Source organism: Cheilinus undulatus, linkage group 5 (genome assembly GCF_018320785.1).
Source record: "Cheilinus undulatus linkage group 5, ASM1832078v1, whole genome shotgun sequence".
NCBI classification, from domain to species: domain Eukaryota; kingdom Metazoa; phylum Chordata; class Actinopteri; order Labriformes; family Labridae; genus Cheilinus; species Cheilinus undulatus.
Window position 1 is genome coordinate 16,297,323 of NC_054869.1, and position 27,583 is coordinate 16,324,905.

Below are 27,583 nucleotides of genomic sequence, written 5' to 3' on the forward strand. Positions count from 1 at the left end.
TCAACACAAATATATTGAGCTTTATTGTGTATCAAACATGACTACAGTAAAGAAACCACACTTAACTCACCTTCCACCTTCTCCCACTCAATGCAGCGGTTAGCCAGCACCTGGAAAGCAGCCCAGGCCATGGTGGCCACCTTCTGCTTTTTGGTCTGCTTTTCATTTGAGCTGCATTCCCTCTGACCACTTAGACTACACAAACTGTCCATGAGCTGAACCAGACCGCTCCGGACCAGGCACTGCTCTTCACTCCTAAAAGAAGAATCATACAAAAGAGGGTAAGACATCTGAGGGCATGGTGATAGAAGACAGATAAAAAGGGGGATAATATTAGATAATTTGTCTTGCCTGGTGTATGGGATTGTGCAAAGCAAGCCAATACTGTTGGCACAAGCAATAGGGTAGCGAGCACATAGAGACACTACAGACGTCATGGTCTCCCCAAAGGCTTCCTGCACCTGCTCTACCATTCCTCCACAGGTCAGCTCTTCAATCCTGCACAGATGGCACACAAATGCAGATTAAGGGAAAACCAAACATAATAAACCATTGTTTTCTTGTGCCAAAATAACAGTTTAAACATTATAATACAGTTCTGACACTGCACTACTTTAAATAGGATATTTTAAAGTATTTCTGGATTCCCCTCCCCTACCTTGGACCGCCTTGCAGGACCATAGTGACAGGACCCACCAGGTGTGTGACTCCGCCAACTCGGACAGCAGCAGTGAGCAACTCCCTCATATGAACAAGAGCCTGCTTTCGTGTGCTGCCCCGTCGCCATCGTGTCTGTGCGGCAGACAGGAAACTGCTGCTTGAGACCTAAAGAAATGACCAAAAATGATCAGAAATCACCTACTGATTCTCATGAAGTGAAACAATTAAAGAAGTGATGTAGAGGACTAACGGCCTGATCAGGTGTGGTTCCAATAAAGGCGAAGAGCTGTCCCAGCAGCACGCTGTATGTTGGTTTGTCACGGCTGTCCTCAATGGCCAGAGACTGTAGAAGGGTAAATGAGCTGCTGCGATGACTGGTAGGGTGGTGTCGCCTCCTATAGGATAAGCAGCAGGTAAAGAAAAGTTTCAGTTTGTTTTCTTTTATATGATTTAAGATACAAAATCTTTCAATCAAAAAATGATAAATGCCTCTGGGGTGCATGTGTAAACTCCAAGTCCTGGTTAGCGATCATCTCCAAGTCTGAGGGTGCAGACATGCTGCGAAGAAACACTGGCTGCTTCACCATCGGGATCACCGTCTTTGCATCTGACACAGACTTAGAGGCTGCAACAAAACAGCAGAAGAATTAGGAAGTGATACCCATCCCAGGAGCCTGTTTTTACCTTTGTTTTGACTCTCACTGCTCCTAACAGTACGCCTATGACATGGTAATAAACATTAGCAATATGATAAGTTAAAAAGATGCACAATTACCTAAGATCATACAAGTGAAATTTGAAGGTATAACAAAACTACCTATTTTTTATGCAATTAGTACTAACACATTGTGATGAAGTAAGATATGGATCAAAAACAAGATGTTGATATGATGTGTTCTCATAAATTTGTCAAATTCAGGCTCTTTTGAAAGTTTAAGAACTTCACTCAGACTTAATAATGCCATTGGCTCACACACTTTCAGTAGTAACACTGTATGACAACATTTAACTTGAGTGTTCCCAAAAATGCTCAACTTATCATGAATTTGTTGCCTGCAATAACTAAAGAAATGTTGCAACAGGAGCATATTTGGCCCATGTTACCTTTTTCTTCTATTATTTATTATCATTCAAATTCATTTAACTAGGAAAAAAACTCACTGAGATTAAGAATCTAAAATACAAGAGTGCCCTGGCCAAGACAGGCAGCAACACAATTAACAAAGACAGACATAAAAAAACAAAGCAGTTAGAATCACAGAAAAAACAAATCCTGAGTCACAGAGCAGAAAGTTATACTCCAGTTCTTTCTATCTACCTTTAAAAGACTTAAAGCAACCAGCTCCTCAAGACACGAGGTCTCCTGTAGCAGATTCCAAGCTGCAGGAGCAGCATTCCTGAAATTCCTTTTACCCATTTCAAGACAGACTTTGAAAACTGAGAGCAAAAGTAATTTTTTTTGACTGAGTCATAGAGCAAGACTGTAGCTCCTAGCATTCTTCACATGAGTACAAGTATTATGGAAGCAAATTTAGTAAAGCCTTTTAAATAAGGATATGCCAGTGATATCACCTACATGTGGTCAATGAAGGCTAAACAGTATCCTAAGAACACTCTGTAAGTGTCTGGTGACTGAAGAATAAAAAGTGGAATTCATCCCATTCAGGCTTGATGTGCATCTTAAGCTGTTTAAACAGTGCAGGGTTTCATCATTCCATTTATAATGGGAGACAGTTCTGGAATGCATGCAGGTCAGTCTAGTACCAACACTCTTCTACTGCAAAGCCACTGTGATGTGACTCATGCAGAGTGTGGCTTAGCAGTGTCTTGCAGAATTAAACATCAGGGACTTCCCTAAAAAAGACCTTGACTAGATGGAAGCATATGCTGCTCCAGAGACTGTATGCACCTCTCAGTATTAATGGTGCCTTTACTAATGTATAATTTACCTATTCCATAGGCACTAATACAGCCGCATACCATTGTGCCAGCTTTTGAACTTTGTGTTGACAACAATCAGGATGGTTCTATTCCGCTTTAGTCCAGAGGACCTGACAGTCATTATTCACAAAAACAATTTGAAATGTGGACTCGTCAGATCACAGTACACTTTTCCAGTTGAGGTCAGTCAATCTCAGATGAGCCTGGGCCCAGAGAAGTTGGAGGTGCTTCTGGATGTTGTTGATAAATGGCTTTTGCTTTGTATGGTTGAATCTTAACTTGCTTTTATAGATGCAGTGAGGTACTGTGTTAACTGACAAAGGTTTTCCGAAGTGTTCCAGAGCTCAGGTTAGTATATATCCACAACAGAATGATGCTGGATTTTGATGTAAAGCTGCCTGAGGGATCAAAGGTCACAGACAATTGATGATTGTTTTTGGCCTTGACCCTTATGTGCAGAGATTTCTCCAGATTCTCTGAATCTATTAATGATATTATGGTCTATAGATGGGTAAGTTAATTCCTTGCAGTTGCATGTTGAGGAACCCTGTTCATTAACTGTTGGACTATTTGTTAATAAAGTGGAGAACCTCACTCAGTCATTGACTGTGAGTGCCTGAGTCTTTCTGGAGTGTACTCAGTCATGGCACTTTCACCTGTTACCAATCAACCTAACTACCTATGGGATGTTCAATGTATTTTTCTTGATCATTCCAAAACTTTCCTAGTCTGTTCTTGCCCCTGTCCCATTGTTTTCCAATTTTTTGCAGGCATCAAATTCAAGATGTGTGTATGTCCCCCCCCCCCCCAAAAAAAAGTTTCTCAGTTTTAATACTTAATGTCACATGTTGATGTTCTATGAAACTGAATATAGGTTGAGAAAGGTCCGCATATCATTACATTCTGTTTTTATTCACATGTTACACAGAGTAGCATTTTTTGGAACTGGGGCTTGTGTAAAAAGAAGGATTAAAGTGGATTTGTACCTGGACCTGGTGTCCCTGCGGGGGTACTGGTCAGACTTCTACAATGTGGAGCAATAGTCACATGAAGCAGCAGCTCTGTGCGGTTCATCAGACTCTTCACCAGTGCTTTAGTCTTGGCCAGCGAAGTGATACTTTTGAGATGCATTGTGTTCACCTCCTGAAAGAATTTCTCCCTGTAAAAATGAATAAATACTGTCACTATAGGAATCAACCCATCACAACTGAGACTTGCTCCAAGCGCTGGGTTAACTTTTAATTACTTGCCTCAGTGCAAGGACGACATTTTCCAAATCAGTGAAGTCGAATGGGACCTCCTTCAGGGAGCAGAGTAGTTCCAGCTCCTTAATTTTGTTCTAGAGCAAAAATATCCCAGATACATTTTAAGTACCAAAGCAAACATTAGTGGGAAATTGTATAAAGTCAAGGGCAAATGTTGACAGGTGTGTGTGGAGCAGAGTACCTCAAAGAAGTGGTAATCATGAAAAAAAGGAGTGTTGTTCTCCAGCTTCCCCTGGTGAGCCTCTTCTACCTCATTCTGCCACTTCTGTTCCAATTCAGCGACACTCTGAAAGCAACACAGAAGAACATTATTCTCATGATAAGACTCGGACGTTTTGTTTCAGTGCCTGTTGGTAGTCTGATTTCCTTTTTTAACTCAGCACAGGTCTTTTGGTCAGTGCAAACCTATTTTAATTGGTATCCAGGGGCTCCAGTATGACGCTCATATTTCTAGGTTATATCATAATGCACAGCTCGTGGCATAAACATCTCTCAGATTTTATATAATTTCAACAGGTTCAAGGAAATGTAGAAACAGTATAATTATGCCAAAAAACAATTTCCTGGCAGCAAATTTTCACAGATTCTCAGCAAAATCATGTCAAAGTAATTTCACATCATTACAATCCTCTGAAGCAAAAAGGGGTACTTTATGAAACATATAGCTTTCTCAGATAGCCTAATCAATATCAGAAAAATTCATAATAGTATCTGGTGTGGCTGTGTACTGTCTTCCACTTAGAGAACATATAAGCTTCTTAAATATTTCTTTGTAGCTCACCTGCAGCTGACGTTCCATTGCATTGATCTTCTTGAAAGTCTCCGCCATGATCTTACAGACCAGGTCATACTCTTCTGCATGATCCTCACGGTACTGATAGTTTACGAGTGACTGAAGAGCATCAACCAGGCTCAGATGCTTAATCACACAGGATACTATAACCTCCTCCATGACATCTGGCCTGATCACCTCCCTTTTAGTGAAGAATTACAAGGTTATCCTTTGACTACAACAGTCTTGGTTATAAATACTGTCCAATTTTGCATAAATATCATTGCACGTATTTAATGATACTAAAAAACAACAAGTACTTACTTAATGCTAGGGCGAAATTGAGGTCGAGCTCTTCCAGACACTTCTCGTAGCCTTCCCATGATGCCTGGAGGGAGGCGGATACGAGGTAGGTCAAAGTATGTTCCTGGCATGAGACCTGGAGGTGGGATGAGCACGTCGGAGGGATAAGTGAACTCTCGATCCTCCTCAATAGTGAGAGGCAGAGGTGAAGGGCTGGGCGTGAGTGCAGGAGAGATGGCACCATTTGCTTCAACCTGCCACTGACACCTAAGAAAAAAATATCAAATCTGTCACCAGTCTGTCCTTTTTGGATGCCAGCAGTTTTCTGTATGATGTATTGATTTAACAGTTCCACGTGAATATATGGCCAACCAGCATCACAATGGGACATTTTGTGGTATTCTCTTTTAGCTGAGTCACCTTTGCAGTAGTTTTGAGCAGAGCAAATCATGACAGGCTTCTTCCTCTCTGGTCACCTCTGGCCCGTTGTACAAAATGCGAAGCATAGAGCAGGCTAGCACTGACAGACCCAGTGCAAGGTCTGCCAGGAAGGGAAGACCTCCAGAGACGTCCTCCGATGACTCCTAAAGACAAAAATAAAGAGCAATTTGAGAATAGATTGTTGTTCTCAAGCAGACACCCCTAGTGTTGATGCCAGTGCTGCAAGTGCAAAAAGAAAATCTGCACGTCCCCAAGGGGTGACTAGAAGCTGGCTACAAAAGTCCTGGAAGACCCATTTACACCCTTGTTAAAATGGTAATCATTAAAAGTAAACATGGTAACAGCTTGGTTCAAAACAGTATTAGTCTTACTAGCTAATGTCCTCTTGGTAGAAACTGTAAAGGGGGTGGAGGTTCTTTTTAACTCATTTGGTGATATTAAGGCTCAGAGGTATGCAGCAGTAAGGGGCACGACTGTTTTGATTAACACACAGGTGCATTCTAGCTGTTTGTAAGGAGGCTAAAGGCCCACCTCAGCATCCAGTTTTTCCCTGTCATTTTGGTGAAACAAAAGTAAGCATGGCACAGTATTTTCAATATGGTGACTGCCATAATTGGGCTTTAACACTCCACTTCTGAAACAAATGGATGTCACCGAGACTACATCCATATCTAATATAGTACATGGTTGTTCCACACCGCCAGTGTCAGAAAATGTGGATGTTTGGGTTGTTTTACCTGAGCTCTGACAGTACAGGAGAAGCCCCACATGGCTTTGTCAGGAGTGTTGTGTTCACGTCCACTCCTCATCTCAAAGGAAAATGTCACAGTATCACCTTCCACCTGGAAGAGGACACAGAAATAAAATGTATCTTTTCAATACAGTATGGGCATTATGTGCTTACTTTGTTTGTATGAAAGTATCTCTTACTTTGACCAGGTCTTTGGGCCATCCTGTCCCTAACACAGAGCGACTGCCATAACCCAGAGTGTTCCCTCCATACTCTGTCACTTTACGACTGTTGGTGTTGGGACCGGCATAGATAACCAACTAAAATAGCAGAGAATACATTCAGCATCAGTTCTCTAACAAGGGCTGTGCGGTGCTTGTGAAACGTTAAATTATGTATATAAGATCAAAGTATGAAATGAGGGTCTTTCTGTGTCTATAACTCAGGATATTATTAGTGTTTATTACCTTGTCATAGTCATACTGTGAGGAGCAACGAGAGTCGAAACGAAGGTAAAGGCAGCGGGCTCCTGGGATGTGTACCGTTTCCTTGAACTTGTAGTTGTCCCTCACAGGGTGCACTGTCTCAACAGTTTTCCCTGCAGCCCACGGGGCAGGGATCTTCAGTCCAGTCAGGAAACCAGGCTCCTCACGTTCATCAAGAATTCTAACATTGAGAATTTGATTATGTTTAAAACAAAAAAAAAAAAAAACAAGCTTTAACAGAAAAAAACATCTGACATAAAGTATCCATACACTCTTTTACTCTTTCAAAAATTAGCATTAGCATTAAAATGCTAATTTATACAGCAAAGAAATCCTTTTACATCTTTTCCAACAAAACTCACTTGTCATCAGCAGCACATGCTTTTGCCCCCTGCCCCAAAGAACCACTTGTAAGTTGGGGCTCCTCAGTGAACAGTGGAGACTGAGTCTTCAGTAACAAAGCAGTCTGGATGAAAAATGAAGAATACAAACTTTAAAGATGACTGTTTATACTGAAGAAAAAAGGTTATGTAATGCAAAAAAAAACCCTTTTAGGCCAGAAAGAATCTTACCTGACTGGTATACAGGACCAACTGCACCAACTGAGGCATGAGGGCATCAGCAAGGGTAAGGGTCTGCAGGTTTGGATGCATTAAAGATGTCAGCAAAACTGGCAGCAGATGTCCAAGCATGGTGGCCTTGGTTACCTGTTCCAAGCCTTTCAACCTAAAAAAGAGAAAGAGAACAAAAAGTAAGTGCACTACAGCTAACCAAGAGAGCATTGTATTTGATTTTTTTTCCTGACAGTAAATCATTGGCTTAATAGAAATAAAGACTGACTTTAAAAGTCTGCTCATATAATCTAATAAAATAAGTGGGTTGTGAATATAAAAAAAGGTACCCAGCCGCCCCTGAGGCTGGCTGGCTATAGCATTATTCTCTGACACTCAAAGGCTACTTTTAAAAGAGACATAATTAAAAACGTACCTCGTTTCTCTGTCTGAGATGTCGCTGTTAATTAGGGCGGTGGTCACTTGCTGCAGGGTCTCGAGCACTTCATCACATCCCACAAGAATCTTGGTTGCTAGAGACAGGATACTGCTTTGCAGCTCCTGAGGACACACACAGAAGGCCCACACTTACGTAATCACTGCTTTTAACATTTTTAGTGCTCAAGTCTATGGTAGTGCTCAAATCTATGGTAGATTTGAGCATAAGATGATACTTACACTTGGAAAGTGTAAATATCATCCTTATGTTTATGCCTAAAGACAAAAAACACTCCATATATTAGCAGAGTCGGTGTTGGTTAACAGCTACCATTGAAAAAACAACACATTCTTAGCACTGCTAAGTGATCAAACTTATTAAAGCTTGGATGAGCAAAAATTACAATGCAGCGCTGTAGGAATTTACATTTCCTGTTACTCTGTTTGGTGGATTGGTCTCTGATGGCAGAAACATAAACAGTCAACATGCACAGAGGTAGGGGTATTTAAAGGGGATGTTTACCTGTACCTTCATTGTTTCCCCTTGTAGGGAGCTGTCACTGTCGTCGTTATCATCCGGACGGATAAGGATAGTGTTACTGAGGAGGTGGTTCTGAACAGCCATGAGGTAGCGCAGACTAGGTGAGACCACCTGCAGAGGGGGGAAACCGCATCAAGTTTGCATAAGTGCAACCATATAGAACATATGATGCGAGTCTTCACAGATGGCATTTTGTTCTGCTGAGTTAATAATCATACTGGCACAGTGGAGAGCAGCTTCTGGAAGTCGTCTCTGGCGACAGTCTGACATTTGGTAATGAGGAGGCAGGATTCCCGGACTACTGTCTTGAGGATACAATGCAGCAACTCATCACTCAATCTGTAAAAGACAGATTTATTTACTTTTAACAAGTTTACAGCAATGGAAAACTAACTTTTCTGGAAAAGAAATGCTATTTTTCTGTTTTTAAAAGGTTTAAATCTGTGACCAGAGAGCTACTTACCTGTAGTGGTCATCTTCTTCACTGCCAAATCTGTTCTTCTGCAGTTGGTCTGACAAGTTGGTGAGGATGACATCACGAAGTTGAGACAGGCCACTGTTCCTTTCACCTTACATCACAAACAAATATACAGAATATTAGAAACATTGACTTAAAACCAGTCATTGCGGGCTATAATTAAAATTACAGTTTTCTATCACTACCTTCAGTTAACACCAGTTTCAGCAGTTTGTTGAGTTCAGCCTCCCCCTGATACAAAGTATTAAGCCCAGAGCTACAAAGAGAAGGGGAATGTAAACTGTGTTTAAATACTGTTATTGTTTCTAATAAAATCAAATACCATTCTAACTTGTATTTCTGCTCTATTTAAGTTTTACCTGATAGCCAGGCACACCTCTCTTTGAATCTCTGCTCCTATTTGATCCACAGGAGCCATGAGTAGCTGCCACAGAAGCAGGCCTGCACGACGCACACTCTCTCTATTCTGCTCCGATTGAGGATTAAAAAACCTAAAAACCACCTGCAAGAGAAACACACACACAAAATTGCTACTCAGAAAACTGCTGATTCACTTCCTGCAAAATTGTCCCCGGCTGCACCTCAAACTGACCTGGAACACTACCAAGATGCAGCGGATGATGCAGGTATCGCCATTGACCATGGCTTTCTCCATGATGTCACAGATGCTGCTGAAGTGACGCGCCTCGATGGGGTGTTGTTTACCTAATAACGCCCCAAGTGGGAGGCTGTTACTGCTAGCCGCCAGCAGGTTGAGCTGGTGGATACACATAGCACCTACATGATGAAGTAGCTGGTTGATTACTTCACCAGTGGCCACAGTTTCCTCTGTGAACAGATGAGTTTTACAGTTTATATATATGATTCAACCTCTATAAAGAGTGCTGGTTGTTTCAATGAAATTTTTAAAGTACCTTTGGGTTCTTTTATGACATGGCTGACTCCGAGCCTATGGCACACATGATGAAAGGCTTGATTCCCAGGGTTGCACCACTGGTCTATGTAATCACTGGAGCAAGTCCAGATCAAGTTGTTCAGTGCATCATAACAAGCTCCTGCAAAAGTTAAAAAAAATGCATATAAGTTTAATTGACTAAAGCAGTGGTACTCAACCTGGGGGTCACGAGACAAGGAGAGGGGGGTCACTAGATGCCCTCCTTTTGGAATAAACAATCTTTTGAATATTTTATCCATTTTAATAAAAAAAAAACATGCATAAAATATTTAAATTTAAAATTAAAAAAAGATTTATGCTCTAATTAAAGTAATGTTTTAAAAAGTCCTTAAAATATAAGTCTGCCCATGACTATTCTTGAATTTGCATGGTTTTTCAACTATGTTTCAACCATCCTCAGAAACAGGTGGGTCCCTGGTCTCTTGCACCTTCATTCTGGGGGTTGCGGGCTGCAAACTTTGAAAGCCCCTGGACTAGAGCATCAGGTTGTGTATTTACAGCTGCTGAATTCAAAACATAATTAGAAAGATTTTTATCCCGAATGGGTAGGGATGCACAATATTATCGGCAGTATATCAGTATTGGCCAATAATAGCTTAAAAAGTTAATTATCGGTATCGGCTGGTAGTTTAATTTACACAGATTTGTACGGCCAATAATGTGACGTCATAATGAAGTGCACGCGATGACGCCGGACGTGCGCCAACAAAAACAAACAACATGTCGGCTGTGTGGGAGAAGTTTGAGGTGTGGGAACAAGACAATAAAGTAGCTGTTTGCATCGCTTGTAAAGTACATGTGATGCGTGGAGGAGTGTGGCAACATGCCTTTAACACCACTAGTTTAATTTTGCATCTAAAAAACTGCCAACCTGATGACTACAAGGAGTTTCTTAAGATAAAGAATGACAAAACACGTGCCAGGGAAAACTCGTCAGCAGCCTCTACTTCAGTCATTCGACAAAGCTACAAAAATAAAGCAGCGACCATCCAAAGGTAAGGAGCTGAACAGGAAAATCACTGAATTTACAGCTATTAATAATCAGCCTTTCAGCGTGGTAGAATAAACGGGCTTCTGTGGGCTAATTATACATTTACCTGAACTGCAAAACTTTGTTTCCAGTTATGTAGAAAAGCTCTTCGTTAAAGCTAAACATATTAGCTTCACCACAGATATATGGACTTAAAGTGTCCATCCTGTTAGCATGTTGAGCCTCACTGCCTCAGTGGGTAGATGAGAATTTCACTCTTAAAAAGCCTGTCCTGCACTCATGAGTGCTCACTCAGCAGCAGCAGTTGCACCCGCTTTTGATAACATGCTTCGGATATGGAAAATAGAGAAAAAGAACATGCATGTCTTCCTACGTGACATGCGCGAAACAATGCAGAAGCAATGACGGACTTCTGTGTACCGTCTCCTGTGCACACTCGAAAGTTCACAAAGATGTCTCCATCATTGGAGATGTGGGTGTCAATGTGCTGTTACAGAGCTGTTAACAGTGAAATGCTCATTAAACTTGGTTGCTTAGTTAGTTTGTGTTGTTCAAAGCAGAATCAGGAGAACTACTTCAGTTGAAGTTTTATTTCTGTTGTTCATCTTAAGTCTCAAAAATTTCAAATCATAATTAAGTTCTGAACTAAAGCCAGATTTTTTGCATTTAAGAATCTTTCTTTTTGTTGTTGTTGTTGTTGTTTAAAGCACTTTGTCAGGAGTATGCCAGGGAGCCATCCTGAAAACTGGCTGAGTAATCAGGAGAATCAGTCTAAATTTATAAGCTATTTCTTTTTTGCACTGTGGAGCTCAGTGTCAGCAGGTAATTTTGCTGTTTTTTATTGCCCTCGAAGATGCAGATGACTTTGGCTGCACTGTTAAAAATACATGTAAGCATGTAATGCACATGTAACCCAAAGACATTACTGTAAGTTTTTCATTAGTGTAGGGCTGTATTTGAAAAAAACCCAATATATCCTTTTTTCCTGATAAAATCAAATTTCAATTTCAAATATCAAGTTTCTACAAAAACAGACTACCACTATTTAAAAAAAATGTAGTCCAGGATGGAATTAGTGTTTTTACAGTGGAAAAAATGTAATTAAATATCGGTATCGGCCAAAATGAGATTTAAAATACCAGCATATCGGATATCAGCAAAAATCCAATATCGTGCATACCTATATATGGGTGGATAAGGGTTTAATATATCTGACATTGAACTTACCTAGCCCAGCCACCTGGGCTCCTCTGCCTAGAGAGCTGCCCGGAGCATCGATGAGGTCTGCACGGCTGCTGAACTGACCATCAGCCAGGTTAAAAACCAGACTGGAGGCTAATACTGGCCAAAGAGAAAAATCTGTTTTAGTGAATTAATTCATTAATGACAACACTTAAAGGAACTAAGTACTGCATTTACTTTATTAGAGCTTGTAAATGTCTAAATTTTACCAGTGTGTTTGTTAAACTATGATAGTTTAACACTTTCATCATTTTTTTCTCACGATTTAAGGAGTTAGGAAAGAAACAAGCTGGATTCACAAAGGTTTTTGTGTGCACATACTTTTAAGAGAGGACAGGCTGCTGGTTCCTCCAAACAGGGAGCGTGTGGCCGAGCTTCCAGATACACCAGGAGGTGAGACCAGCATCACCAAGTAGGTTCCACATACATACATAGGGGTCCTTCTCAGGGTCTTCAGAGGGAGTCCACAGCTTGTGTTCACTGCTACAGGAAGAGTAAAGTGTCATCAGGATATTTAGAAGATTTATATGCTGCACATCACAGCATCTTAGATGTTTGGAGTGTCTGAGTTATAAATTACCAGACTGTTCCTCTTTGACAGTGTTTGTGATTGCAGAGCCTGTTAGAGCAGCCAATGTGGCAGAATGGGAGGCCCGGAAGCGTGACATTCGACTCAAAAGAAGCTCATTCAAGCACTTTGAAGACTCGCCTTCTTTGCGAGTAAGAATAACCCTCTCCTGCAAGATGTCTGCAACGCACAACCCCGTTTGTGTCTGCAGGAGAAAGAGAGTACATCAAAGATGAAACTCAGGCATACACATAACAAATCCATCTGCAGCGACTGAAAACAGTGAGGTATCTAGCACTCACAGACAGGTGAAAGACATCCATGAAGACAGAGTGGCCTTTCTGCGTCTTTTCATTGAGACTTGCAGGGGACCAGACCCAGTACAGGTAGGTTCCGTCTGAGCAGAGGTGCAGCGTGGTCATGCTGCTGCCCACAGGGAAGTGATGGGCTGGCATGGGCACAATCTGGCACACCTGAAAATCACAGATTTTATTAGCATTGGCAATTGCTTAACTTGTCATATCAACAGTATTTGACAGCTGGCTGGATTCCAATGTCTAGAATAAGACTGATACAGATTTCATTTAGACTCCATCTTGGAAAAAATTCAAATGTGTATTTATAAACATGGCCTTATTGCTTGTATTTACATTTTTGTTTACTCCATCCTAATCAGGGAGCTATACTGCCTCATTGTGAGCATACATGCCTCATTTATATGAGCAAATCCCTGTAATGCTGTATAATGGAATAACATAACTTTGGGTTATTCAACACAACCCCTGGTTCTCTGATATCAGAGTTAAGTGTTTCACCATGGGAATCCCTTTGGGTGTTGGAAAAAGGACAAAACAGCATTTTTATCAGACTTTTACTGAGTCTACAATGTTAAATTTACTGAATGTTAACATGATTTTTAAGCAACTTTAAGTTTTCAGTACCTGGAGGGTGAAGGGGTCAATGACCTGGCACAGCTGATGAGGCTTGGCATCAAAGGACGAGGGACGGTGGAGGAGGCGACCACTGCTGTACACCACCCAGCCTGGCTCCAACTCTTCATTTCGACAGTACACAAAACCCCTGCACACAGTCAAACACATGACGGCTATTTCTTTACGCTGTATTTTTAAGCTTTCAAATTCATTCTTCTCCTCTAAACTGGGCAGAGCTAACATGTATTTGTGTATATATTTGATGTATTATGAATTAAGAAGCAACAAAGCCTCACAACCCAGTGGCTTCTAAAGTTAAGGGCTTAAATACAAATTTTAATTCTTTTAAGTAGACAAGGCTTTTTTTGGCACGGTTGGGGCAAAAAAAAAATAATAATAAAAAAAGTCACTGAGTGCATGTCTCCAAAAAAAAAAAAAAATGGTTTGCATGCTATTTCAAAGCCATTAAATCAACAAATTGTTTCAGTGATTTGGAAGAATGCTTATATCTGGGATGCCAGAAGCCTAGCAGTTATGGCCACATGCCCCATGTAAATTGTCTGTTATCCTCAAAGCAAGAGACCTGAGTTCAAATCTGGCCTGTGGCTCCTTTCCAGCATGTTAGTCTCCTTTCTTTCTCCCCTCACGGCTTCTGATTCTATCCATTGTCCTACCTCAAAAGAGGCGTAAAGGCCAAAAAACAAATCCTTAAAAAAGAAAAGACAACTCATTTCTGTTGGTTCTTTTCAGAATGTTGCAATTAATGAATCTCTTTCAAATAGACATGTTTGTTTTACAGATTTCTCATTATTTATCAGATGGAATAAAGAAAAACAGAGATACTTCTAGCATGCAGGTATCTAAAACTTGGGGTCCTTTCTACCCTAAATCAAACAGAGCAAGGAAGCTTCCCTCGTCTTCAAAAATCTGAATTTTCTACACTACCATTGAATAAAGACACTGAGCAGACACTCTTTGGTCAGTTTCAACAGTCAACTGAATCACTCAAAGACAGTTAGAGAGGATGCGACTGTGTTCTGCAGATATCAGTTGAAAACTGTCCAGGAAATGACAAGTGCCAATACTGCCCTGGGATGGGCACTTGATAAGGGATATTTTTAGTGTCCCCCCTCTCATTTTCTATCTCTCTTGCTTGCTATTCTCTGAATTCTGTGGGTAAAGTCGAGGCAGGAGGGAAGGGGGTGTCACATTACCTCAGTGTCCCATGTAAACCAGAGCCCAGCTTGCTGAGTCCTCTCCCAGAAGAGTTGGTGGTGTACAGATAGAGCCCATCTGTGGCGAGACAGCGCCCCAGGTCAGTGTCTGCAAGACAAAGGGACAAAAAAGGTTACATTTAGGCTTAATGGCAGGTAGATGAAGATTAAGATGAGAAGGAGGTTGTCAAAATGTGAAATCCTTTGATCCTTTCTTTCGTTATTTTGATGATAGAGGGTATCAAAAAGGAAAAAAGCTTAGAAAAAAAGAACCCAACACATCTTAAGTCATATTTTTAATCAAAAGCTGCCATGAGAAAGGAGAGGGAGCAGCAGTGGTTCAGTCAAATTTCTCAAGTCTTTCTGTTATCTTATAAAGATACAAAAGCTATGACTGTCTTTAACTGGAAAAAAGAGAGCAAAGAAGATGACACTGACTATATTGCACAAATATGTTGGCAACATTTTGGTACAGAAACACTGTTGTTTTCAGTGTGCAGGATTCTGTCTGTATTTTTTGGTGATTAAAACAAGAAATGACTGAATATTGGGCGTGTAGGGCTTTAATTTTGCTACTGTGGTATTGAAACTGTTATTTATAGAATTTGTTTTTTGCTGGAATCATATCAAGATTTAAAATTTTAGTAATGTGACAACCCCAGAAGAGAAATATATCTGCAAAAGAGACATAGAGAGTCATAGAAGAGAGTTTGGATGGTAAATAAGGTCAAGGCATCTGTTTGCTTTGTTTAATATTTCATTGCCTGGATTTTGATGCCTCCAAGAATCAGAGCTGATCTCGTCTCGGCTCAGCATAAAATGTAAATATGCAAACCTGCTCCACAGATATAATGCCATGATCCATCACTGCAAGGTCAGATTATATATTGCTGGAGGATGAACATCACTCTCCCTTCCACTGCTTTATCCCTGAATCTCTCACAGTCAAAGTCTCCTCTTTAGTTTAAACATAACCCTTAATCTCTTCAATGTACATCCATATACAGTAAAAGTAGGCCAGAGGAGCCTTGTACCAGGCAACACACTCTTCTCTCTTCACTTTTCAAAGGGTTTTCACACACTTAATTCAGTTCACACAAAAGGCATTATAAATAATCTAAGGTGGATAAATAAATCAGAAAGCAGGGCAGTACTATGATGGGGAATATGACATTGCTGTCCTCTCAATAACCTGCAAACCAGAAAACTAATTGTTTACATGACATAATGCATCACAACCACAGAGGAGCACAGCATCTGCTGTGAGCTATTATTCATCTTTGTTGGTTTACAAATAAGAAGGTTTATGATACAAAGAGTTTCTCTACCTTTATTCTCTGCTCCTCCAGCAGAATTATCGGGGGTAGGCAGCATGTCCTCAAAACCCCAGGACACACTGTGTTTGCCTCCCAAGAGGCAGGATGGAGAGCCGGGGCCTCCTTCCAAGAGCAAAAGTCTAAAGCAGGAGAGATACAAAGTCAGTAAATACCAGAGGCAGAAAAAGTAAATGTCTTTTGTACTCAAGTAAAAGTCCAGTCACTCTGGTTAAAATTTACTGAAGTAAAAGTAAAAGTACTGGTCTATAAATCTACTCAAGTAAAAGTAAAAAGGATGTAGTTTAAAGTTTACTTTAAGTACCGAGTAGCTACTGAGGAGGTACACAGTCAGTTGTCGGTATTGGCAAGAACAACAAGAGAAAAGATTTCCAACAAGGTTGTTCAGGTAAAGTCACACCTCTGTGATCAAGTAAAATACACAGCAAACTTGCCAGTGTTAATTCTACAAAAAACAAGAGTATTGTACTCAAGTACAAGTCAAGTTACTCTGCATACAACAAATATAAGTAGAAGTAAAAAACATTGATTTTAAAATGTACCCAAAAAAATACATAAAAAACTACCCAATTAGAGTAATTTGAGTAAATGTAATTAGTTACTTTCCACCCCTGGTAAACACCAGGAAAGTTACTCATAGCTAACATGTAGATACTAATCAAAAGTACTCTCCTCACCTGTAAAGGACATCTGACACAGGGAGCTGACCCAGATCGGTCTGTTTCTGCAGCAGGTGAACTGTGTGGATGAAGGTCTTCAAAGATCCCCTGGAAAATAGTTGAGCAGATTAATCACAAGGCCTCAGCATGAAACACAAGTTAAAGCTCATTGTTAAGCAGCTCTGGAGCTGTAAGTGGAATAATACTTGGCTTAAATTATGGAGGAAACCTGGTGTAATCGGCTGGGAATCAAAATGTTGAATCTGAATAAGAGAATAATTTCCATTAGAATGCAGCAGAGAGATTATTTAACACTGCATCTCTCTGCATGGTGTAATGAGCAACCTACTTAAGTTTTTGCAGTGTTCGTTTACTGCTGACTGAACTATCAACTGAAAACATCCAAGTGATTGAATATTCAGGGCAAGGGGTCTACTGAAGTGCTTTTCTAGCATTTTCTGATGCAAAAGGAATGAGGATGGTAACAGCAGCTTTGAAACAACTTAAACGGGACATGAAAGAAGAACAGTTAACAATATGATGATTTTGAATAGAACTGATTGTTAGTATTGCGGTATATGGAGACTTCCTTTTGTCACAGCTGACCTCCTTGCATACAATTTCCTGCTGTATAATAATGCATGCTTGATTTAGTATTTGCATGTTCTTCGGTGACAGAGAGCACAAATGGCTCAAGTGTTGGGGTCTCCGTCTCCAACTTCTGATGTACTGTACATTATATAAACAACTGATATCAGTGCAAGGCTATGCAGTCTTTATGTCGGCTTACTGCTCTAACAAAGTGATTTTGCAAACCAAGCTCATTGAGAGTTGAGGGGGAGTAAAAGCTCTCTAATTAGCTCCCACTGTCGATGAAAAGGCACCAGGGCTGGATGGTTCCCCACGACAATGAGCTATCAGCCTCAACAGAGGCTAAACAAAGACTAGTGAGTTCTGGTTTTGACAAGTCAAGATCAGTTGTCACCAGCAGAAGCCAGAGGTCAGACAAAAATGCAAAACAGAAAAAACATGGACATTTTGCTCTACTACAGGTAGGTTAATAAAAAAGGAAATAAAAGCTGATAAAAAAATACACTTCCTAAGCTTCTCTATACATTTCAGATGTTACCTGTTGATATTCTTAACACTTGATAAATTGGACTTATTTAAGCATTTGTATGGCAAAGGAGGCGACCAAGAGTCAGGCCTCAAACTTCCAAATCTAAGACACTACTTTTGGGCTGCACAGCTAAGACCCTTAGCAATATGGATACATGAACTCTCAGATACTCATTGGCTCTGTATAGAAAAAAAGTCTATGCAACAGGCCCCTAAAAACCTTGCCTTTAATTGATACTCCATTGAAGGAAAACCCTTTAGGTGATTGGACCAGAGTTGCATTGTAAATAGGACAATAAAAGTATCTTCAGGATTACCTGAAACAATTTCAGCATTAGCTGATATAAGCTTACTGAAGGACTCCTGTATGGACTCAAGGTTCAGAAAATGATAAAAACATGGACTGTCTAAGCTACATAAGCTCCATGAGGATGGGAGTTTAAAATCATTTGAATAGATTTAAGAATTTCAGCTTCCTAGTAAAGCTTTTTTTTCAGTTTTCTTCAATTAAGGACCTTTGAACTATAAACACAAAGAATGGAGTGCAGTTTTGGAGCCCACTCTGACTGAGACTTTTCTGATAAAAATGTAAACAGGTAGCAGGAGTACGAGAGTTATTTGACAATTTCCCATGCATTTACAAGCATGGCCTTGAATATCAAAAGGGAAGTAGGAAACTGAAACAAAAGTAGATATAACTGAAGAGAAGTGGGAGGAAATATGTACTGAAGCACATCTTGTAACCAACTCAAATACATGGAGGGAGTTTAAATGGAAGGTAATAATGAGATTCTTTCAGACACCAGAAACTGTAGTTAAAATGGGCCCAGCAAACTCAAGTAAATGCTGAAGAAACTACGGTAACACTAATAGACAACCATACACACATTTTTTGGACATGTAAAAAACTAAGATCAAAATCTTAATAAAGCTCCTAGAGAGGCAATTCTGGGCCTGATGCCTGGGGGCATTGATGGAAGAGCTAGAAAAAATCTTTTACAAATAATGACAGCAGCTATGAAGTGTATTACAATTAAATGATTAAAACCAACCCCCAACATATACTACGTGGGTTGAGGAGTTAAGAGAAATTAACCACATGGAGAAAATCACATATGTCCTAGGACTCCAAAAAGAAATATTCTTTACTCCACATTTTCTGGGAATGCCCAGGGTTAAAACTGTTTTGGTTAAAGTTTCATAAAGCATTAAAATCCAATTTTGAGCAGACATACCTCTACAGTTTGCCACTTTATTTTTAGGAAATGTAGATTTTCAGATAAGGAGTAGTGATAAATACTTTTTCGGCATATTGACCTCTGCCTGTAAAAAAAGCTATTACTAGACAGTGGTTGCTTCCTGAACCCCCACAATACAGAAGTGGATAAATATTGTAAATGATATTTATGCTATGGAAAGAATTACTTTTTCGATGCCTGCAAAAAGATATTTTGGTTAAACTATGGACCAACTGGGTTAAATATGTCAAACCCATTCAGACAGATTTTGTTGAGGTGACCATCTAAGGAATTTGTGGTGCTATGTAATATTAGCAAGCTACAATGTTGTTGTGGTTTTGTTTTACTTTCCCGCCTCTCAAAACTATTTACGGTGTACTTTTGGTTGATGTTGTGTCCACACCTTACCTCTCCCATGTTACACTTATTTCTTTATACTTAAATAAGAAAAAAAAAAGACTGAATTGCAGAGGAAACTCAGTTACTTTTCCATGTATATGATGTGTCATGATGTCTACCTTTCAGAGCTGAAAAATAAACAATTTAAAAAAAAAAGAAATATTTTTTACAAGGTGGAAACCTGCTGATGCCATACTAATGCAATGAAATCGTTCTAGTCCACCTACGCACTTTTAACTAAATATATACAGTGCTTAACAAATTTATTAGACCACCACCCAAAGTAAGGTTTATGCCACAGCTGCCATAAATTAACAGCATTGGTAATAACCAAAATCATTTTTAATGTTTCTGCAATGGTTAATACACCAATATGTAGAAGCTCTTTAACCGAAATGATACTTTTAAATGCTAAAATATAATTATTTTTGTTATCCATGAATTTTCAAATTTACTGATTTACAAAAAAAATGAAAAAAGTAAATCACATTATTATTTCTTGATTAACATGTCAAATTATAGTTATTTACTTGCATTCCTGAACAGAAAAAAAATTAGTTTTAGTGGTTGAATGTCGTGCTTGATTAATTTCTGACTTCTCAGAGAAGCCCAGTGAGCCGGCTCAAATTTGGGTGAATTCAGTTTGAAACTCCTCATTTCTGTTCAAAATGGTAAAACGTGGAGGGTTCAGTGAAAATGAAAGAGTCCGTATTAAAGCACTTCATGATGCTGATGGCCTCTGAGACAAATATGACGTGGGCTAATAAATTTGTTAAGCACTGTACGTCTACTGCACTCCTTCCCAATTTGACACACGTTTTTAGGTTTTAACATAAACATATATACAGTACATATGCACAAACAACTTCCTTGTCAATCACACCACCCCTGATTTTTTTGTTTTGTTTTAGTTAAATGAATGTGTTTCTAGATTTATGTTCACCTGGCTGTCTCTATATATATAATATAGCTTAATTTAAAGCATGGTATTTGTAGGTTAAATTATACTTTGCTTTTGTACATTTAACTTGATGACATTTTGTTAATTACAAACCATACAGATACAGCTGTAGGAATCTTAGAAAATGAAAAAGTTGAAAAATATGTGAATATAACTGTACCAGTTGACACTGAAATAAAAACGAAGTTAAAAGACAAATAAAATATAATCTTGGTTGATTTGTTTTTCGTTGTTTTAGGATTTTTTTTTTTTTGCATGTGAGCAACGATATAGGCATGTTACCATTATAAACAGAATAAATGACATCTGTTCCTTTTATCAATGCAACTATCTGAACATTGGTCCCTCTACTGCTGCACCAGGCCTTTCAATAACTGTAAAATAATGACTGATGCTGAATAATCAATTTTTCCAGGACAAGTTTCACTTTCAAACAGTTCTAGTAGATGATGCTGATAGAACATTTCAGACTATAGTGATCAACAGTTGTGATGTTTATGGTCAGAAATTTAAAGCACTGCATTTACACCAAGCTAACAGGGAGTAGGAAGTCTGTTAATGCCCACTTATTAAAATTAACAGTACAAATATCAATCACCAAATGTTTGTTCACTTCTTTATCTAATACAGTAAACATGGAAACATGGCTGCTGCAGTGTGTGTTCAACAGTTTGGGCATTGATTCTGGTGGGATCCAGTGAAGCATGTGAACCAGATAACAGGGAAACTAATTACTGGTCAGTAATGTGCTTAATTTAGTTGTGGCTTCCAGAAATAACTGACCTGCTTGTGAGTAGAGTAACTAACGACAGTAACTCAGTGTTTTACCTAGATACTTTCTTACTGTGCCATTTTTAACAAGTTGCTTTGTACTCTATAACAGACCATCTGTACTTCTAGGAAAGCCTTTCACTGAACAGTTTTGGTTTGAAACAGCAGCTACAAGATCCTAAAAAGTAGGACATCGGGGAAGGACTATATTGCCTCACCTAGCACAGGCGAGTGCCACCAGAGCAGCAGCAGCGTTTTCTCTCTGTCTGTGTGTGTGGAGGATCTGCATCTGAGCCTTCCCCTGCTGTTGTTCTGACTGCTGAGCACCATCCTCCAACCAGGAGCAGAGCAGCCCCTCCAGACCATTCAGACAGTCAGCAGGCTCTTTGCTAAGGCTGAGTGGTTGGCAGTCCCGGAGGCAGGCGAGCAGTACCTCTGCCGTGACTCCGCAGAGCGCTGGGTCACTGCGAGTCTGGGACTGCAAGAGGGGGAAAACCAGCAGCAGGCCGACGCGTGAGGTAAACGGCGCCTGCTCCGGTTGCTGGAGCAGACCTTGTCTTTTGAGCAAGGCCAAGGTCTCCTCATCAGCCCCACCAGTCCCCTCTCGCTCCTGCTGCTCCTCCAGGGCTAGCTGCCGCTGCGCCCCCCATAGGCCACGCAGAGCATTCAGACGGTACTCCAGCAGGCGTGCATATGCATTGCTTTGATTCCCACAGACGGCACGAAGACGCTCAGCAAGCTCCACCGGGTTCTTCGTCTCAAACGTCAGAATCTGGAGGAGAAGAATGGGAGAAAATTTGGGTAAAATTTAAGTAACACTAACACCATCTACAACTGTGACATCCAGCTCCAGTTTTTTGGAAACATTTAGAAGTGGCAGTAAGACAACACCCTTTATTTTCTTGCCTGGTCTGGCTACACACAAATCAAATTTTCTACATCAGAGACTAATTCACTCAGAAATAATATCTAATTATAGAGGGAGGATACAGTAGAGGGGAATTAAAATTTTACTGTTGTTGATTTGAACTGAGGCTGTGAAAAGCATCTCTGTGTTTACTATACCTTAGTATAAAATTTGACTTCATAATAATCCTACTACTCACACAGCAAGATGAAAGAAACCAGTGTTGAACTGATCCACATTCAGCGGAGTCAAAAAACAGTTTGTTTACAAGGTATACTACAAGACAGGCATATATGTAGTCAGCATTTCAGTTTAAGTCTAAGCTTATTGTAAGTTTATTAAACATATCTGTTTAATCCAGGACATGATTATGAATCACTTCCTTGGAATAAACCCTTGTTCATTTCTTCATACCATAAAGCAGTGGTCAGAGATGGGAGGCACATTTGGGATAGCCTATCACAAGTGAAACAATGTGCTTCATGTGCACTTAGGCAGCATTTCAGATATTGATTACATTCTGTGGCCCACGAATCATGGGCCAGAAAAAAAATCCATTATACCATTTAGCAGGCACAATTTGTATTGATTCAATTTCAGAAATGCTACTAATGTTACAGTAAAACTCCTTGACTGGATGCTGAGCCTTCTGCACCTTGCTTCTCCGCAAAACACTGCTGCAAGAGGATAAAAATAGTCCGCATCACAACACCTACGAAAACAGTACTGAATGACACAGACAGTCCTAAAGCTGGACTCAGAGGAGACCAGAAAAGTAGAGAATCAGGATATAATCACTGTTCAGCAGACAGATCTATGTTTAGGTATGAAATAACACTGAAGATATGCAAAAGCTGGACACCAACAAACTTGGCTGCTCTTTGTCTGACATAAAGTACAGACACAAAAAATCATGAATGCAAAGTCAAAGCGTTTTTCCCAAGAGTTTCCATATTTGTATATGCACCACCATGTTTCCATAAAGTTCTGATTTACACAACCACCTACTGAGCCACACTATTAGACATATAATAAATTCTGATAAATACAGGGGATTGAATAAACTTACTTTGTAAATAATGTTCAGGCCCATAATTCATCAACCTGACACACCAGATGGACTGTTTCATGTATCCACTACATGGATTTATTTGGCAAATTCATCTGCTTTGCAAGGTTAATAGTTTATGAGAAAAAAACATTAAATGTTCCAATCTTTGTCATGTGTTACAGGTCATCATGATTTGGAATAATACAATGATTAATGGGCGACGTTAACAACTGCAATTTCATTAGCATAGGCTTTTGTCCAAAACAACAAACATCAAGGTGGGTGAGAGCAACACTGATAATAAATTTCTAAACACCACAGGTAAACTGAGCAACAGCCTGTGCATTATTGTGCCTTGACCAGTGAGGCCATGCCGTTACCTCTTTTACAGAGCAGTACAAACATAAAGCAGAAGTTCAGAGGCCATGCCAGGGCATGTCTGCTGTTGTGCTTAATGAAAAGATAAAAACAAAGACTGAGGGATTACATTCAAACATGCTGGTTCTTATTCATAAATTAAACAGAGGACTGTCATCTGTCATAGCAGCTTATTGAACATATGTTCTAGTACTAGCCATAATTAATGCCATTTTGCTGATGGCTGAATAGCAAAGGAGCCATGTGCAGCTGTTAAGCGTCCAACATGACCCACTAGTGTAAATAATGTAATGAATTGTTTATCATGGTATTACCACTTGTACTGAATGTGAACTGTTCTTTAATAACATATTGATCATTTATAGCAGAAGCTGAACTCTTGGTTATCAGGTTAGGACTACAGAGGTTGTGCAGCAGTAATACAACCATGCAGCACATTGTGAAAATCAAATCAAGCAGGTGGTGTCTGTTTATGAGCACAAAAGCCTTTTACCAATCTCTGCCTACTGCCCGAGTGTGGCATTCTCTAATCATGCAGCCCATGCTTGATTTCTGTGATTAAGGTCTTAACCCTTTATGACCTACCACAGAAAGCAAAAACAAAGATAAAATGAAATTGTGCTCAATTTGAAAAAAGGCTGCATGTTTATAAAAAGTAAACTATTCACAGTAGTGCAATCAAGTCTCTAAGTGTGCCAGATAGTTTTGAGCATACATGTGTTTGCAGAAGACCATATTGAAACGAAAGCAACTATGACTCGTGACCTGCAAGAAAACAACGCGATAGGTTTCATGCAGTTAAAAACGTCATCATATATCATCACGTACACGTAAAGTAGGAAGTGATGTGAAAGGCAACAGTCCGGATTATATTATAGTATATTGTTTTTGATGTCTGTGTTTATTACTACATTTCTGCAAAAGAAGGAAGGATATTTCTGGAAGGAAACAGTAATCTTGGACTCACTGAAGGTGTAATAGGTTAGTGGTACTCCTCTGGTTTTATATGCAAAAAGAATTATTGCTCTATTTTATTTGATTGCAATTCCTCCTGCGGTTAAAGATAGAAATGATTGGGAGCACCGGCGCTACCGTGGGTCTTAAAGAGTTAAACAGGACTATAAAATAGCAGATGGAAAATTTATTGAAGACCCAGAGCTAAGCAGGGCATTTACAAGGATTCATTTGTTAAAATTCTATGTTGAAAAACAACTTTAGTGAACCAGTGTATGTATATTTCCCCCCCCCCAAAAAAACTGCCATAAAAATGCTTTCCTGGTTCAGCAATGGGTAATTGCATGTGTAAACTCCATCAAGTTAATTACAAGAATTAGTGCACAGCATTCTGGATGAACAGAGTGATTTCATATGAAAAATTGGTTAAACCTTTAAAGCTATCCTAAATGACTATATTGTAATTATAATCTGAAATGAGAATCAAATCACACAATAATATGCATTCTAAACTGTAGTCAACAATCTGTATATAGTGGTTCTAACCTTATTACATATTTATAATTGTTATCGAAGATCAACCCTGTCATCAGACTTCTTTCTATAATCATGTGATACGAGAGCTGCAGGAAATGTACTCCACATATTGATGGATACATCCTGTTCTAGCTTTATTACACTAGAAAGAGAGGATGCAACACTGCTTTGTTATGTAGAACTTTCCATCTACATCACTGTAAAGCCTGCACAACCTGTTAACGTTGACATTTCCGGTTCAAAGACATGGTCTTCATAATAAAAGTATGAATTTTAAGCATTATGCTGAGACACAAGAAGACTCAAAGCTAGAATCATTTGTTTTTTGGGAAACCAGTCAACAGTCAATCCATCAATATAATAATTTCTATAGAGTTCAGCTTGTCCCTAATTCTGTATGACTCACTTTAGAGCATGTGGTGTAGCTGTGGGCTTGATGTTTAAACACCAAAGGAGCCATGTCATATTCTCAAAAATGAACAGATGACTAAAAAGAATATCAAGTGATAAGTACATTTTAAGAATTTAGAGTTCACTACATTGGCACCACAAATAAGAACAGGGATCTTAACAAGGGACACAGCAGTGACTCACAGGGGTTACACCACATCTTACCAATAATTTGAAAACAGTTACAGCAAAAAGCAATTAAAGATGCCAACGATGTTTTTAAAAGAACAGACGCGACAGCCTTTCAGCCTCATTTCAAGTTATATATAATGCTTAATTCCCGATAAGACTACAGCCGTTTTACATGACTTGTATTTTGAAAGGACAAGCAGGAAGTGGACTGAAAACATGGCTATCTTGACAGTAGGTCAATTACATGTAGGGCTGGAAACTTGCAAACGTTAGCGTTACCGTTATCACTGATGCTGTGTGGCGGCTGACAATGAAAACACAGTTTTACATTAAAATAAACAAAAAGACACTCTTACGAGACCTGTCAGTGTGTGTTGCTATATATAAACCTTTGTATGTGTTTGTGCGTGTGAGAGAGAGATGGCTTTCACCCACCTCTTGCTCGGTGTCCCCCTGCTCCGACACTCCAATTTCACTGGGCAGTTCGGCCAGATCTGTGACCCGAATGAGTCCATCGTGGAGGAAAATTGTTTCCTCCTTCACCGAAAGCCACTGGGACGAATCTACAGCCCCGGAGCCCATCGCTCTCTCCTCCGACAGTGATGCCAAAGGGGTCGGACATTAAAAATTCAGTGACAGAATGACAGAAACGCCCTAGCTAGCCAGCTAGCGAGCTACAATAACATCACTGCCGTCACGGTCGCCGCTTCATCTGTCGTTGGTGTTAGACCGGGCAGACGGTGCTATTCAGGTGTAGGCTAACGGAAGACAGCCAAGCAGTGAACAGACAGTAGTGGCAGGTCCTCTTCACATAACATGGGTGGTCGTGTGACGTGCTAACAGTAGCTGCTAGCTGTCTGGCTTGGTTAGCTGGAAGCGGAGCTAACTTACCGTACGGGATCGTTATAACGTTACCGAGCAGAGTGGGCGTGACACCCGTACTAAATCCGTTACTGCGCCGCACCGTGAAAACCACAGACTTTTCGGGACGAATGCTGCGTTTGTTGGACGCTGCTTTTATAGCTGAAATGTAAACGCAGACAGCTTCGCTAACGGCCCAGCCGGTGCACCAGTGGTTGGAGAAGATGACAGTCTCTCAGCTGTCAGTGCGACGCCATGTTTCCAAGGCCAACGAGCTGCTCCCAGCATGCAACGCGGCCCAGGATATAAGCTGCCAAGAATTTTTGAGTTCATTTAAGTGCCAAACACAACCTGCCAATGCTGTTCTAAAAAGGGGGAAATTAAACTCTACTTAGGGCACCATTTTCTGACTAAAATTTATAGCTAGGATGAGGTTAGAAGTGGGACAATAATCACTTGTATCTTTGTTGGACATAATTTGTACATTGAAATATGACATCCTTGACATTTAAAAGAGGTCATAATAAAGTTTTTCTGTTAAAAGAAACTTTAAAAACACCTCAAAGTGCCAGTGAAAGTGCACACTTCAAAGTACATTTAAATAGTGTACATTGTGCATGCTGTTTGAAGGACCCTGAAAATGTGTACTTATGAGTGCCCTTAAAAGTGTGTACTGATGAGTGTGAACTTCCTTAAATGCTCATTAAAGTGTGCAATTAGATCTCTTTTGTAAGTACCCTTTTAAGTGTGCACTTACAAGTGCCAATGAAGAGTTCACAATGACATACTGTCAAAAGAGTGCTCTCCTTAGTGTCTTTAAAAGTCTGCATATGTAAAAGTGCCCTTGAAATTGTACCGATGGAAGTGCATGAAGTCTGTTTTTCTTTGTTCTCATAAAGAGTGCATATTGAAGTGTCCTTAAATGTGAGCACCTGAAAGTGTTGCTGTGTGGTTATTACCAAATGCCTTTAAAACTTTGCATTTATAAGTTCCCTTAAATAATGAAGATAAACATGGGCATTAAGTGCCTCTAAAAGTATGCAATATGAAGTTCTCCTTTGACCATTCATCTTTTAAGTGATTTTAAAAAGTGTATCTAGATATGTCTTTAAAAACAAGCATGTGTTAGTGACCTAAAAAGTGTACACTTTGAAGTACCCTTAAAAGTTTGCAAAATGAAGTCCCCATATATGTTGGCATTTGGAACTGCCCTGAAAAGAGTGTATTTACCTATGCCCTTGAAAGTTAACATTGCACTGCACTCTTAAGTGTCCTTAAAAGTGCAAAATGTTGATCCTCCACTAGGTGTTGACACTTAGAGATGC

At 39.7% G+C, this 27,583-nt stretch overlaps 1 protein-coding gene across 6 annotated transcripts in view; it reads right to left on the reverse strand.

Annotated features, from left to right (window-relative positions):
- The window catches only part of LOC121509389 (probable E3 ubiquitin-protein ligase HECTD4), a 48,774-nt gene extending 22,224 nt beyond the window's left edge, over positions 1–26,550 (reverse strand). For 2 of the 6 annotated variants that reach the window (XM_041786711.1, XM_041786707.1), the window contains exons 1-34: positions 25,833–26,550; positions 21,207–21,760; positions 16,519–16,608; positions 15,836–15,963; positions 14,508–14,616; positions 13,303–13,441; positions 12,664–12,834; positions 12,374–12,566; positions 12,115–12,276; positions 11,779–11,892; positions 9,520–9,660; positions 9,198–9,433; positions 8,965–9,107; positions 8,791–8,861; positions 8,591–8,696; positions 8,346–8,466; positions 8,110–8,238; positions 7,585–7,709; positions 7,170–7,323; positions 6,960–7,063; positions 6,580–6,778; positions 6,313–6,432; positions 6,120–6,224; positions 5,362–5,525; positions 4,963–5,208; positions 4,648–4,840; positions 4,048–4,152; positions 3,852–3,940; positions 3,588–3,760; positions 1,150–1,285; positions 911–1,055; positions 659–825; positions 352–498; positions 71–255 (exon numbers count right to left, since the gene is read on the reverse strand). In XM_041786711.1, the coding sequence (XP_041642645.1) occupies positions 71–255; positions 352–498; positions 659–825; positions 911–1,055; positions 1,150–1,285; positions 3,588–3,760; positions 3,852–3,940; positions 4,048–4,152; positions 4,648–4,840; positions 4,963–5,208; positions 5,362–5,525; positions 6,120–6,224; positions 6,313–6,432; positions 6,580–6,778; positions 6,960–7,063; positions 7,170–7,323; positions 7,585–7,709; positions 8,110–8,238; positions 8,346–8,466; positions 8,591–8,696; positions 8,791–8,861; positions 8,965–9,107; positions 9,198–9,433; positions 9,520–9,660; positions 11,779–11,892; positions 12,115–12,276; positions 12,374–12,566; positions 12,664–12,834; positions 13,303–13,441; positions 14,508–14,616; positions 15,836–15,963; positions 16,519–16,608; positions 21,207–21,760; positions 25,833–25,979 (5,311 nt within the window). In that variant the 5' untranslated portion in view covers positions 25,980–26,550. The remainder of the gene's footprint in view (positions 1–70; positions 256–351; positions 499–658; positions 826–910; positions 1,056–1,149; positions 1,286–3,587; positions 3,761–3,851; positions 3,941–4,047; positions 4,153–4,647; positions 4,841–4,962; positions 5,209–5,361; positions 5,526–6,119; positions 6,225–6,312; positions 6,433–6,579; positions 6,779–6,959; positions 7,064–7,169; positions 7,324–7,584; positions 7,710–8,109; positions 8,239–8,345; positions 8,467–8,590; positions 8,697–8,790; positions 8,862–8,964; positions 9,108–9,197; positions 9,434–9,519; positions 9,661–11,778; positions 11,893–12,114; positions 12,277–12,373; positions 12,567–12,663; positions 12,835–13,302; positions 13,442–14,507; positions 14,617–15,835; positions 15,964–16,518; positions 16,609–21,206; positions 21,761–25,832) is intronic. The other 4 variants (XM_041786712.1, XM_041786709.1, XM_041786710.1 and 1 more) reach the window with 3 other exon arrangements.
- Positions 26,551–27,583: the final 1,033 nt, after the last annotated feature.